At 42.3% G+C, this 13,945-nt stretch overlaps 1 protein-coding gene across 3 annotated transcripts in view; it reads right to left on the bottom strand.

The window, feature by feature from the left end:
- The window catches only part of CDK14 (cyclin dependent kinase 14), a 720,213-nt gene that overhangs the window by 480,778 nt on the left and 225,490 nt on the right, over positions 1-13,945 (bottom strand). For all 3 annotated transcript variants that reach the window (XR_011256569.1, XM_069587335.1, XM_069587336.1), the window contains exon 5: positions 11,858-11,937. Coding sequence is in view for 2 of the 3 variants with exons in the window: in XM_069587335.1 (XP_069443436.1) it covers positions 11,858-11,937 (80 nt within the window). In the remaining variant the exon portion in view is untranslated. The remainder of the gene's footprint in view (positions 1-11,857; positions 11,938-13,945) is intronic.

The following is a 13,945-nucleotide window of genomic DNA, read 5'->3' as shown; positions in this document are numbered from 1 at the left end:
AAGAGATTATTTCTGTGACAGTTGAAAGGGTTTCAGGAAAGAGCCAGGACTTTAACAAGGTCTTAAAAGATGGCTCGGAGAAGGCAATGGCACCCCACTCCAGTACTCTTGCCTGGAAAATCCCATGGACGGAGGAGCCTGGTAGGCTGCAGTCCATGGGGTCTCGAAGAGTGGGACACGACTGAGCGCCTTCACTTTCACTTTTCACTTTCCTGCACTGGAGAAGGAAATGGCAACCCACTCCAGGGTTCTTGCCTGGAGAATCCCAGGGACGGGCTGCCGTCTATGGGGTCGCACAGAGTCGGGCACGACTGAAGCAACTTAGCAGCAGCAGAAGCAAAAGATGGTTCAGGCAGAGCTGAGGAGGGATTGGGAGGACTCAGGAAGGGCAAGGGACATTTCTTCCTGTGAGATACAGCTTCTTCCCTGACTGCTTCTCCACTGCGTAGTCGTAAAAGTACAATCTGTCAATTGCCACTTACAGACAGCTTCTCAGCTCCGTAAGTTATACAATGATTTTTTTTACTTCTAGTGGGTTATTTTATCTCACCAAACAAATAGTGTGCTGTGATTAAAGCTATTTGTCAAAAACTAACTGCAACAAAAGTTTGGCTTCAAAAGTTCTTTGGTACAACCGTATAGGATGTCTCTTTCCTTCTCCCAAGTGCTTAGAGATCAGTTCAGCCCACAGAGACTGCTCCTACTCGCCCTCTGCCTTGGAGAATGAGGAAACCTTCAGAATCGATGATGTCAACTTTATACATAGAAGACTTCATTTCTTTCTGTTCTTTGCCTTTTTAAAACTTTTTTTAATAGAGGAAAATTGCTTTACAATGTTGTGTTGGTCTCTGCCGTCATCCCTGTACATACTACATACAGCCCTTCCCTTTGAAGCCTCCCTCCCCTCCTTCCACCCCTCCTCTCTGGGTCATCACAGAGTGCCAAGCTGGGTTCCCTGTGGCACAGAGCAGCTCCCCACCAGCCACCTGTTTTACACACGCCAGTGTATATTCGTCATGGCTGCTTTCTCCATTCCTGCCACCCTCTCCTCCCCCACAGTGTCCGCAAGTCCAATCTCTAAGTCTGCCCCTCCATTTCTTTCCAGTAAATGGGTTCATCAGTACTATTTTGCTAGATTCCATATATATGCTTTTTTTTTTTATTGAAAGTCGCTCAGTCGTGCCTGACTCTTTGCGACCCCATGGACTATACAGTCCACGGGATTCTCCAGGCCAGAATACTGGAGTGGGGAGCCTTTCCCTTCTCCAGGGGATCTTCCCAACCCAGGGATTGAACCCAGGCCTCCCACATTGCAGACGGGTTCTTTACCAGCTGAGCCACAAAGGAAGCCCAAGAATACTGGAGTGGGTAGCCTATCCCTTCTCCAGGGGATCCTCCCGACCCAGGAATTGAACTGGGGTCTCCTGCATTGCAGGTGGATTCTTTACCAGCTGAGCTACCAGGGAAGCCCTAGCTGTTTCCTAGTAAACTCTATAACAGAGGATAATTTATTTTTGTTGGACCTCATCAGTAATATGGAAATACTGATATTTATATTTAACACAAGAAATATTTTGGGAATTAAACAAGATGACATTTTTAAAAGGTTCTTAGCATTACAAGCACCAAAAAAAGTCCATATTTAAAATAACTATGTAACTATTTCTAATTTGAAGACATTTATAACTGGCTTTAAATAAATAAATAAACATTTTTAGCCAGTTATAAATGCCTTCAAATTAGAAACAGTTATATAGTTCTCCTAAATGTGTTTTCAATATAAATATATCAGAACTCCATTTATATTTCCAATAAAATGTTTATTTTATGTTTAATTTAATGTATGTTTATTTATATATCCAATAAAATGTATATTTCCAAATATAAGCTGAAAACTATTATTTCCAAATAAAAAAGACAAACTATAATATAAAACTTCTTAAAAATGTAAGGCAGACAAGAAATAGATGTTTCATTAAAAAAAACTTTATCCTTAAAAACTAAAGACGTGAAAAAAAAATTAAAGACGTGAAAAAGACATGATTTTTATAGTTTTTAAAGTCACATGATCTAACAGCTTGCAAATTTTTTGTTGATATCAATTGGCAGACACTCATCAAATTGCTCAGACTTACAAAGAATAACAATTTTGGAAATTTACATAAGCTTACTTAGAATCAAAGTCTAGACTCATAGATTTTTATCTTCCATTTAAAAAAAATTTTGTCTGTCAATTGTCAAATGCTCTGAAGCAATTCACGTTCATTTTTTCAGTGACAGACATAAAAGGGTATTATTAGAAGGTTTGAAAGAAATATTCTGAGTACAATAATGTGTATCACACTACAGAATGTGTGGGTGAGGAATACTGATGATACAATTAGAGCTCCTTTGCCCAGTAAAAGATTCATGCTGGTACTAGTATTTTGCATATGGGGTTTCTCAGGTGGCTCAGTAAAGAATCCACCTTCCAATGCAGGAGACCCAGGTTCAATCTCTGGGTCAGGAAGATGCCCTGGAGAAGGAAATGGAAACCCACTCCAGTATTCTTGCCTGGGAAATTCCATGGACAGAGGAGCCTGGCGGGCTACAGTCCATGGGGTCGCAAAGGAGCTGGACACAGCTGAGTGGCTAAACAACCTCAACATAAGCTCAGACAGTTCAACTCTTCTGCTTCAAAGATGAAGAAACCGAAGACAAAATGTGTTCAGTAAGCTGCTCATGATACACAGGTAGTTGCATAGTCTTCATCACAATTTCACTATATGGAACTTCACCTCTTTATTTCTTAGCAGCCTAAAAGACTCTGCATACAGTTGGGATCAGTAAGGAGTTGGGACTTCTGCGCTCATTCAGTCACTCACTGATTCAACACGTACGGAATGGCTATCACGTGTCAGGTGTTGTTCTGGGCACTGGGTAGGAAGACCCAAGCTGAACTCCCTATCTGGCACAAAGTATTTGTGTGACTTTGGACAAAAATCTCTTTAGATCCCAGCTTCTTAAAAACTTCTTAACACGAAGACAGTAATATCAACTTCTCTCACAATGGTGAAAGATTACATGAAATCACTCAGGAAATGCTGAATAATGTCTCCAATTTACATGCAATTGACCTATTATCTAACGTGCAAACCATATAAACAACTGCCATGTGAATGTCAGACTTCACACTGAACAAGTCAAGACTGAACTTACTATTTTTCCTTTCTATAACTGCTACATTTCTTGTATTCTAAGACATTTCAGCTACTTCCTTTCAAACCTTTCTTGTAACTCCTGATGCTTTATCAGTACAATCAAAACTCATGACAGTATCATACAAGGATTTTAGAATAAAATAGAAAAGCTGGCCTCAGCACAGCTACTTAATTTCTCTAAGCTCCCATCAAAGACAGAATGAGTTTCAAAGCACCTGAACCTGAATTAAAGTCATTAAGCACTCTAGCTCTATGAGATAAAATTCAAAGTCCATCTTTGGACATAAATCTAGGTAAGATTAGGGTTGCTTACAAGTGTTTCCACTTTAGGTGGAAATTATGCGTTAACATCTAAATTCCCAGGTAAGCTTGTAACTGGCAAGCAGCCACTTGAAATCTACTTTACGATGCACAGGGCTTTCCTCATTTGAAATCTTCCTGCTATTGACATTTTGTGAATGAGGAAATTGACCAAACAGCAGAAAAGGGGCAAACTCAAATTAAAGTGCTCCCTCTCAGCTGAACAAGCCATGACAGAACCCTCATCAATGTAAAAACGAACATAACCCCAGCAGCTACCACCTTGGTCCTAACTATTCCAAGTTCTACGACAGGAAACACAGAGGAGTTCTATGCATGGATTTAGGATTAGTAACACCAAAAGGGAAGGAGCAGTGGTGATTGCTCTGCGGCCACACATAAATAGCAGAAAAATAAGACTTACAAAAGGAAAGAGTGGAACAAATAACCAAAACTGCCTAGAGTTCGATTCTTTTTCTTATATGGTCATTTTTCTCCATTAAAAATCACTTGGAAGTCACATTTTATTAGGAAAATCTTAAAATATTTTATTCAAAAGGAAAATACAATGTCTCACTGTGATCAGTCTCTACACAGCTCTACAATTCTTATACCATTCATTTCCAGAGCATTCAGAACTCTGAATTTAAGGACTCCAGGGAAATCAATGCCACGATGCAGAGGTACGTGGTGCTGAGAAATGACACAAACCAACTCCCACGTTCTGCATAACAGGTTTGTACTTCATGCTTAGTCTCTGAGTCATATCCGACTCTTTTTGACCCCATGGACTGCAGCCCACCAGCCTCCTCTGTCCACAGGATTTTTTCCAGACAAGAATACTGAAGTAGGTTGCCATTTCCTCCTTCAGCAGATCTTCCCGACCCAGGGATTGAACTGGCGTCTGTAAGGCCGGACCCCAGGGCCATGATGGGCCGCCCCTCCTCTCTCTCCCGCTGGCGGGGGAAGTCCCTAACGGAAGGAGCCTCCCAGATCCCGGGGATCAATGAGGGCACACTTCGCCAGCTCAAGCCGCCCCACCCCAGCCACGTAGAAGGACCTGTCAGCCCGGCAACGCCTCGGCCTTGTGACCTATTCGAACCCCCTTCCATCTAGCCTGACCATCCCTCGCAAGGAACATATAAAAACCACGCCCAACACGGTCCAGGCTCGGACTTCCTCGACCTGCCTCTTTCGGGTCCGGGAACCCTGCCCGGGAGCGCTTCACCATTGAAAAGCCTGTTAGACACTCTTTTGGTGTCCTGGTCTTTTACCTAACAGCGTCTTCTGTGTCTCCTGGATTGCAGGCAGATTCTTTACTGCTGAGCCACTGGGGAAGGCCCTTCTGCACAGAGTTACTGAGGCTGAAAGCCATTAGGTGCTGCTCTGGATTGAATTGTGTCCCCCAAAACGCATATGAAGTCCCAACACCCTAGCACCTCAGGTTATGACAGTATTTGAAATAGAATTTTTTTCAGAGGTAATTAAGTTAAAGTGAGGTCACCAGAGTAGAACTTTATCCAGTATGACTGGTGTCCTTGTAAGTAAAGGACATTTGGACAAAGGTACAGAGAGAAGCTAACTTGAAGACACCAGCAGAAGACAGCCATCCATTAGCCTAGAAAGACGTGAAACAAGCCCTTCCCTCGGGATCAGAAGGAGGAGTGCCCAGACACCTAGACCTTAGATTCTAGCCTCTGGAACCATGAGACCATACGTTGCTCTTGCTTCCGCCGCTCAGTCTGTGTTAAGGCAGCCCTAGCAAAGTCGCACAGTGATGGAAAATAAAGCCAGGATTAAAACCCAGCTTTGCAGACTCTAACATGAGGCTTTCCAACTCAGTGCATGGTCCTGCAACTTAACTCTCTGTTTCCACTCAAAGTTCTCTCCCATAAAAATCTTACCACTTGTTCAACTTGTAAAAGACCATGTTAATGTACACTGGTTGTGTTGAACTCTTGGGAGCTACACCTCCACATCCCAGACAGAGATTTTCACATAGACGTCTCATGAACTCAAACCCCAATGTCTAAAATCCCAATCAACTACTCCACAAAGTTAGTATGGACACTGTTTTAAATCTAAAAAAATCTAAGTACAAGATTCAAGTCCTTGGACAAGTCGTCTAAGCTCTCCAAGCCTTAATTCCATATTAATAATATGAATTGTACCAACAATATTAATTCTATATCTGCCCCTCCCAGAAAAACCTTCAAAGGGCTGATGTGAAGGAAGGTTAAATTGGATAACAGCCTTTTCAAATTGAAAGGTGTTCAAAGCAATTCTCCACGCAATCACAAAATGACAGAATGTGTCTGACAGAATGTGGCCCACTGGAGAAGGGACTGGCAAACCACTGCAGTATTGTTGCTTTGAGAACCCCATGAACAGTATGAAAAGGCTAAAAGATAGGACACTGAAAGAGGAACTCCCAAGGCCAGCAGGTGCCCAATATGCTACTGGAGATCAGCGGAGAAATAACTCCAGAAAGAATGAAGGGATGCAGCCAAACCAAAAACAACGCCCAGCTGCGGATGTGACTGGTGATAGAAGAAAGGTTTGATGCTGTAAAGAGCAATATTGCATAGGAACCTGGAATGTTAGGTCCACAAATCAAGGCAAATTGGAAGTGGTCAAACAGGAGATGGCAAGAATGAACATCGACGTTCTAGGAATCAGCGAACTAAGATGGACTGGAATGGGTGGATTTAACTCTGGTGAACATTATATCTACTAATGTGGGCAGGAATCCCTTAGAAGAAATGGAGTAGCCGTCACAGTCAACAAAAGAGTTCGAAATGCAGTACTTGGATGCAATCTCAAAAGTGACAGAATGATCTCTGTTCATTTCCAAGGCAAACCATTCAATATCATGGTAATCTAAGTCTACGCCCTGATCAGTAATGCTGAAGAAGCTGAAGTTGAACATTTCTGTGAAGATCTACAAGAACTTCTAGAACTAACACCCAAAAAAGATGTCCTTCTCATTACAGGGGACTGGAATGCAAAAGTAGGAAGTCAAGACACACCTGGAGGAACAGGCAAATTTGGCCTTCGAATGTGGAATGAAGCAGGGCAAAGACTAATAGAGTTCTGCCAAGAAAATGCACTGGTCACAGCAAACACCCTCTTCCAACAACACAAGAGAAGACTCTACACAGGGACATCACCAGATGGTCAACACCAAAATCAGACTGATTATTATTCTTTGTGGCCAAAGATGGAGAAGCTTTATACAGTCAGCAAAAACAAGACCAGAAGCTGACTGTGGCTCAGATCATGAGCTCCTTATTGACAAATTCAGACTTAAATTGAAGAAAGTGGAGAAAACCAATAAATCATTCAGATATGACCTAAATCAAATCCCTTATGACTATACAGTGCAAGTGAGAAATATACTTAAGGAACTAGATCTGACAGAGTGCCTGATGAACTATGGAATGAGGTTCGTGACATTGTACAGGACACAGGAATCAAGACCATCCCCAAGGAAAAGAAAAGCAAAAAAGCAAAATGGCTGTCTGAGGAGGCCTTACGAATAGCTGTGAAAAGAAGGGAAGCAAAAAGCAAAGGAGAAAAGGAAAGATACAAGCATCTGAATGCAGAGTTCCAAAGAACAGCAAGAAGAGATGAGAAAGCCTTCCTCAGCGATCAATGCAAAGAAATAGAGGAAAACAATAGAATGGGAAAGACTAGAGATCTCTTCAAGAAAATTAGAGATACCAAGAGAACATTTCATGCAAAGATGGGCTCAATAAAGGACAGAAATGGTATGGACCTACCAGAAGCAGAAGATATTAAGAAGAGGTGACAAGAACACACAGAAGAACTGTACAAAAAAGAGCTTCACCACCCAGATAATCATGATGGTGTGATCACTCACCTAGAGCCAAACATCCTGGAATGTGATGTCAAGTGGGCCTTAGAAAGCATCACTACGAACAAAGCTAGTGAAGGTGATGGAATTCCAGTTCAGCTCTTTCAAATCCTGAAAGATGATGCTGTGAAAGTGCTGCACTCAATATGCCAGCAAATTTGGAAAACTCTACAGTGGCCACAGGACTGGAAGAGGTCAGTCTTCATTCCAATCCCAAAGAAAGGCAATGCCAAAAAATGCTCAAACTACCGCACAATTGCACTCATCTCACACGCTAGTACTCTTGCCTGGAAAATCCCATGGACGGAGGAGCCTGGTAGGCTGCAGTACATTGGGTCGCTAAGAGTCGGACACGACTGAGCGACTTCACTTTCACTTTTCACTTTCATGCATTGGAGAAGGAAATGGCAACCCACTCCAGTGTTCTTGCCTGGAGAATCCCAGCGACGGGGGAGCCTGGTGGGCTGCCGTAATGGGGTCACACAGAGTTGGACACGACTGAAGTGACTTAGCAGCAGCAGCAGCACACGCTAGTAAAGTAATGCTCAAAATTCTCCAAGCCAGGCTTCAGCAGTACGTGAATCGTGAACTCGCTGATGTTCAAGCTGGTTTTAGAAAAGGCAGAGGAATCAGAGATCAAATTGCCAACATCTGCTGGATCATAGAAAAAGCAAGAGAGTTCCAGAAAAACATCTATTTCTTCCTTATTGACTATGCCAAAGCCTTTGACTGTGTGGGTCACAATAAACTGTGGAAAATTCTTCAAGAGATGGGCATTCCAGACCACCTGACCTGCCTCCTGAGAATCCTGTATGTAGGACAGTAAGCAACAGTTAGAACTGGACATGCAACAACAGACTGGTTCCAAATAGGAAAAGGAGTACATCAAGGCTGTATATTGTCACCATGCTTATTTAACTTACACGCAGAGTACATCAAATGCTGGGTTGGAAGAAGCACAAGCTGGAATCAAGATTGCCGGAAGAGGTATCAATAACCTCAGATGCAGATGACACCACTCTTATGGCAGAAAGTGAAGAAGAACTAAAGAGCCTCTTGATGAAAGTGAAAGAGGAGAGTGAAAAAGTTGGCTTAAAGCTCAACATTCAGAAAACGAAGATCATGGCATCTGGTCCCATCACTTCATGGCAAATAGATGGGGAAACAGTGGAAACAGTGGCTGACTTTATTTTTTTGGGCTCCAAAATCACTGCAGATGGTGACTGCAGCCATGAAATTAAAAGACGCTTACTCCTTGGAAGGAAAGTTATGACCAACCTAGATAGCATATTCAAAAGCAGAGACATTACTTTGCCAACAAAGGTCCGTCTAGTCCAGGCTATGGTTTTTCCAGTGGTCATGTATGGATGTGAGAGTTGGACTGTGAAGAAAGCTGTGTGCCAAAGAATTGAAGCTTTTGAACTGTGGTCTTGGAGAAGACTCTTGAGAGTCTCTGGGACTGCAAGGAGATCCAACCAGTTCATCCTAAAGGAGATCAGTCCTGGGTGTTCATTCGTAGGACTGATTTTGAAGCTGCAACTCCAATACTTTGGCCACCTGATGCTAAGAGCTGACTCACTGGAAAAGACCCTAATGTTAGGAAAGATTGAAGGCAGGAGGAGAAGGGGATGACAGAGGATGGCATCACTGACTCAGTACACATGGGTTTGGGTGGACTCCAGGAGTTGGTGATGGACAGGGAGGCCTGGCCTGCTGTGGTTCATGGGGTTGTGGAGAATCGGACATGACTGAGCGACTGAACTGAACTGACCAGGCAATCAGAAGCTATTTCTTTCCCTGGCACCATTTTTTTTTTTAAACTCATTCAAGCTCAGAACCATTGATATTTCCCTGTCAAATCATCTATAACCAATCATTCACCAAGATCTGACCTTTTTTCCTCTACAACATCAGTTTGTTCCTGCTTTCTAATAAACCTGAGTTCTCATAATTTCAAATCTACACTGCTTTGAATGACTGACTTATCCACTTCCAGTTTCCTCCTTCTCTAATCTATATCATATCCTAATATCAGGTTTATCCTCCTAATAAACTCAGCTCAAAAGTCTTCAGAGGCCCTCTAAGCCACAAAACAGGTCCCAACTACAGTACCATCATTCTACAACACAACCGCAGCTCAGGGCCTGCTTCTAAGCTTATCTCAAGGTATACCAGGTGCCCAAAGGCCTTGCCTCATACCCAGCCAGTATGAACAGACAGATCATCATTAATATGACCCTACTTCTTGTTTCTTCTCTCGAACTTCCCATTGGTGGACCAAACTGTCAAAACTGCATCTTCTGATAACACTAGGAACTTCCTCTTAACCTTGAATCTAGGAAGACATCAGCAGGGTTAAGCTGGTTAATTCTAGCACATGCCCCACATGCTAAGGAGCATGCCTGCTGCCCAGAATCACTCCCCTCGTGCTTCTCTCGTCGCCCAGCAACTCTTTGGCACTCTCCTACTTCCTAATATTCAGAGTCTACCATAATTAAACTTCACAGGTCAATAGGAACCCACTGTGCCCTACCTCAGCCCATGGTTTCCAGTTCCATCAGACTGAACACAAGTAGTTTATTCCTGGAATAAATCTCACCTGACAGTGATATATTATCATGTTTACATATTACTGGATTCAAGAGGAAATGCCAGATACACAAAAGGAGATGTGAGAATGGAAACAAAGACAGGATCTTAGCTAAAGAGAGGTATGTGCAGGTCATCACATTATGGCTGCTATTTAACTCATGAAGTGAATAAAATCACATGGGAAAGAGTGCTGATTAGAGAAAAGAAGGTCCTCTCCCTATTTAAAACTCCGTAACACTCAGACAAGGAGACAACACAAGACAAAGAGAAACAGTTACCTACTTGGAAAATCTGATCTCATTCAAGAGAATGTTTTAACCACGTACAACCTGATAAAAGGTTGGAGAAAGTAAGCCAGGTGTCTACTGAATGTGACAATAAGGAGTTCACTGATTAATCTTCCAATATTTCCAGCTAAACAGGAATGACAGAAACCAAACTGAAGAGAGATGAAAAGGAGAATGAACGGTGAGAAAGCGAAAATAGGAAGTAGATTTCTTCAGAGCTCCCTGGTGGCCCAGTGGTGAGGATACTGGGCTTTCATTGCTGTGGCCCAGGTTCAATCCCTGGTCAGGGAAACAAATCAGACCAGTGACACATTACATTTAGTTCATCAATATCTTAATAATACTATTGAAGTAAATCATTATTATTTATCTTATTGTGGATCAGCAGACAAGCAGTCATAGTTCCGGCAAAGCCAAAATAAACCAAAGTCTTATTTCAGGTGTATCTGTACTTTAAAAACATGCAGTAGAAGTAAATGTTCTGAAAGTGAACTGAAAAGATCCCACTAATAAAAGGTGACTTATTCCCTCAAAGTAGAAAACTATGCAGGAAGGCATAAAGCAAAAATAGAGCAATTTTATTTTATAAAAGATTATATGTGACGAATAACTGTTTAAAAGACTTTTTAGGACTTCCCTGGTGGTCTAATGTTTAAGAATCCACCTTGCAATGCAAGGCACGTGGGTTTGATCCCTGGTCCTGGAAGCTCCCATATGCCATGAGGCAACAAAGCCTGGGGGCCACAACTACTGAGCCTGCAGGTGGCAAACAGAGAATAACTCCTGCCAGCCCAAGCTAGAGAAAGCTAGCGCACAGCAACACAGACCCAGTGCAGCCAAAAGTAAATACTTTCTTAATCTAAAAACACAAGAATGCTTTCTAGAAAAATGACAGTGGAGCAAAAAATTACAACATAATGTTGATACATAAAGAGCAGCTATAAATCAATAAGAAAAAGCCAATAGAAAATAAAGAATAGGGAAAAAGAAATCAAGAAAGATGAAGTACAAAAGACTAATAAGATAGCATTCAGTTCAGTCGCTCAGTCGTGTCCGACTCTTTGCGACCCCGTGAATCGCAGCACGCCAGGCCTCCCTGTCCATCACCAACTCCCGGAGTTCACTCAAACTCACGTCCATCAAGTCAGTGATGCCATCCAGCCATCTCATCCTCTGCCGTCCCCTTCTCCTCCTGCCCCCACTCCCTCCCAGCATCAGAGTCTTTTCCAATGAGTCAACACTTCGCATGAGGTGGCCAAAGTACTTCCCCCCATTTTTAAGAAGTGTCCTTAAAAGTCATGAGAATAGAGTAATTTTAGATTAACACGTGCCTTAAGAACTCTGCAAACAAAATCAGATGTATAAAATCCCTCAGCCAGCTAGTGATAGTCTCACCATCAGCACATACTTTTCCCCCCCCACAGCTGAATACGCAGCAGGACAGTTTTATTTAACATGACTTGATATGATTGTAAGAGGTGCTGACTTTAAACTTCAGTTTTCACATTTCAATTAGAAACATGACCATATAATTTAAAAACAGCATCACTTATGGGCATCACACAAACACAGAAGCAAGAATAACAAGCGAAAATGCCTACCTTCCCTGATAGCTGTAAAAGGTGTACCTTCCTCTTCCTGCAGCCTGATCACCTTCAGGGCTACCAGCTTTCCATTCACCCTGGAGAAACGGAGAAACAAAAAAGAGAAGGAAATCCATGAAAATATGTTCTTGTCACGGTTCTAATTGGGCTTCCCAGGTGGCGCTAGTGGTAAAGAACCCACCTGCCAACGCAGGAGACGTAAAAGACACTGGGTTGGCAAGATCCCCTGGAGAAGGGCATGGCAACCCATCCAGTATTCTTGCCTGGAGACTCCCATGGACAGAGGAGCCTGGCGGGCTACAGTCCATGGGGTCGCAGAGTCAGAAGCGACTGAAGGGACTTAGTACACACTGTTCTAATCGTCTTCATTACAATTTGTATTTTATGGATTTGCACTAAAAATGTCAGTGACTCAATTATGCCACCACCACAAGATTAACTTCAGTAAGGCTGGGAACCCTATATCATCATCATAAATATTCACACTTCAAATATCCACATTTTAAATATTCACACTTGCATAGTCCAAGATTTAACTCAGGTTTTCTGTGATTTACTCAATGTTCCTTCCAACATGAAGCTAGTGCTTAATTAAAAAAAAAAAAACAAAAAACTGTGTTTGATCAATTATTCAGATTAATTAAAAATCAAGTACTCAGAATAACACTCTCCCTTTGTTTCTCCAGTAGCTCCTTTGTTTCTTAGGATCAAATGTCTTTAGGGCTTCCCAGGTGGCTGAGTGGTAAAGAATCTGCCTGCCAAGCCAGAGACCACAGGTTAGGTCGGGAAGATCCCCTGGAGAAGGAAATGGCAACCCACTTCAGTATTCTTACCTAGGAAATTCCATGGACAGAAGAGCCTGGCAGGCCAGAGTCCATGGGGTCACAAAGAGTCGGACACGACTCAGTGACTGAACAGCACCTCTTAAGCCGAGGTCGTTCAGTCCCCAAAGACAGGAAAGTGGCCTTGGCTTTTTTCTTCCCCCCCTCTTCTTTCTCTGTCTCTTTCTCTTAATCAATACCACCCATTCCTCCCTGTTTTGCCATTTTCTTAAACTAGAGTCTCCTAAAGTTGCATTTAGTCTGATGATGTTTTATAATGCAGTATATCATCACAATAAAAGTTAAGAATATTTTACTATTACAAAATTACACAAGACCCATACAAAACAGACGGTTCGTCTAAAAACATTCTATGTGTATCAGCTCTAATTAAAAGTAAGATTACAGTAGGCAAGTAACTTTCTATACAATCAATTCTGTTAATGAAATAAAGACATGATTATTTATATTGGTCTTCCAGCTGAATATTCTACTTCTACCTTGACCAGGCTTACCAACATACTTCATACCAATATACTTAAATAAAATAAGTAAAATAACCACATATTAAAAATGGAAAAGCTACAAGAAGGCTGTAATGAAAAGTAAATCTCCCTGCCATAGCCAGCTCCCACCCTCTGAGGTCACCACTTAACTCAGGTAACTTAGCTTGATATGACTTAACACACACATATACAAATGGTAATATGCCATACAGGGTACAGTGTATATTATTTTTATCTCTCAATATATTTGGGTGACTTCCTCATAAACTCATAGAAATTGTCTCTCGTTTTTAAAAAACCACAGGGTGTTCCTTTGTCCAAGTGTAGATGCTTAACTTAATCCCAAACCTCTGCTGCTGCTGCTAAATCGCTTCAGTCATGTCCGACTCTGTGTGACCCCATAGATGGCAGCCCACCAGGCTCCCCCGTCCCTGGGATTCTCCAGGCAAGAACACTGGAGTGGGTTGCCATTTCCTTCTCCAATGCATGAAAGTGAAAAGTGAAAGTGAAGTCGCTCAGTTGTGTCTGACTCTTCGCGACCCCATGGACTGCAGCCTACCAGGCTCCTCCATCTATAGGATTTTCCAGGCAAGAGTCCTGGAGTGGGGTGCCACTGCCTTCTCCATCAAGCTTTTTAGTGGAACATTAAGAAATTATCCTGTACACAGGTTGCACCAATTTTTACTACCTATAGAAATAGGAGCTTGGGTCCCCCCTTTACTGACAGATCCTAGGGTATCGAGCACTGATTTGGCAAC

Source organism: Ovis canadensis, chromosome 4 (genome assembly GCF_042477335.2).
Source record: "Ovis canadensis isolate MfBH-ARS-UI-01 breed Bighorn chromosome 4, ARS-UI_OviCan_v2, whole genome shotgun sequence".
In the NCBI taxonomy this organism is placed as follows: domain Eukaryota; kingdom Metazoa; phylum Chordata; class Mammalia; order Artiodactyla; family Bovidae; genus Ovis; species Ovis canadensis.
Note: the sequence above shows the minus strand (reverse complement) of the source record. Positions and strands in the feature narration are given on the sequence as shown.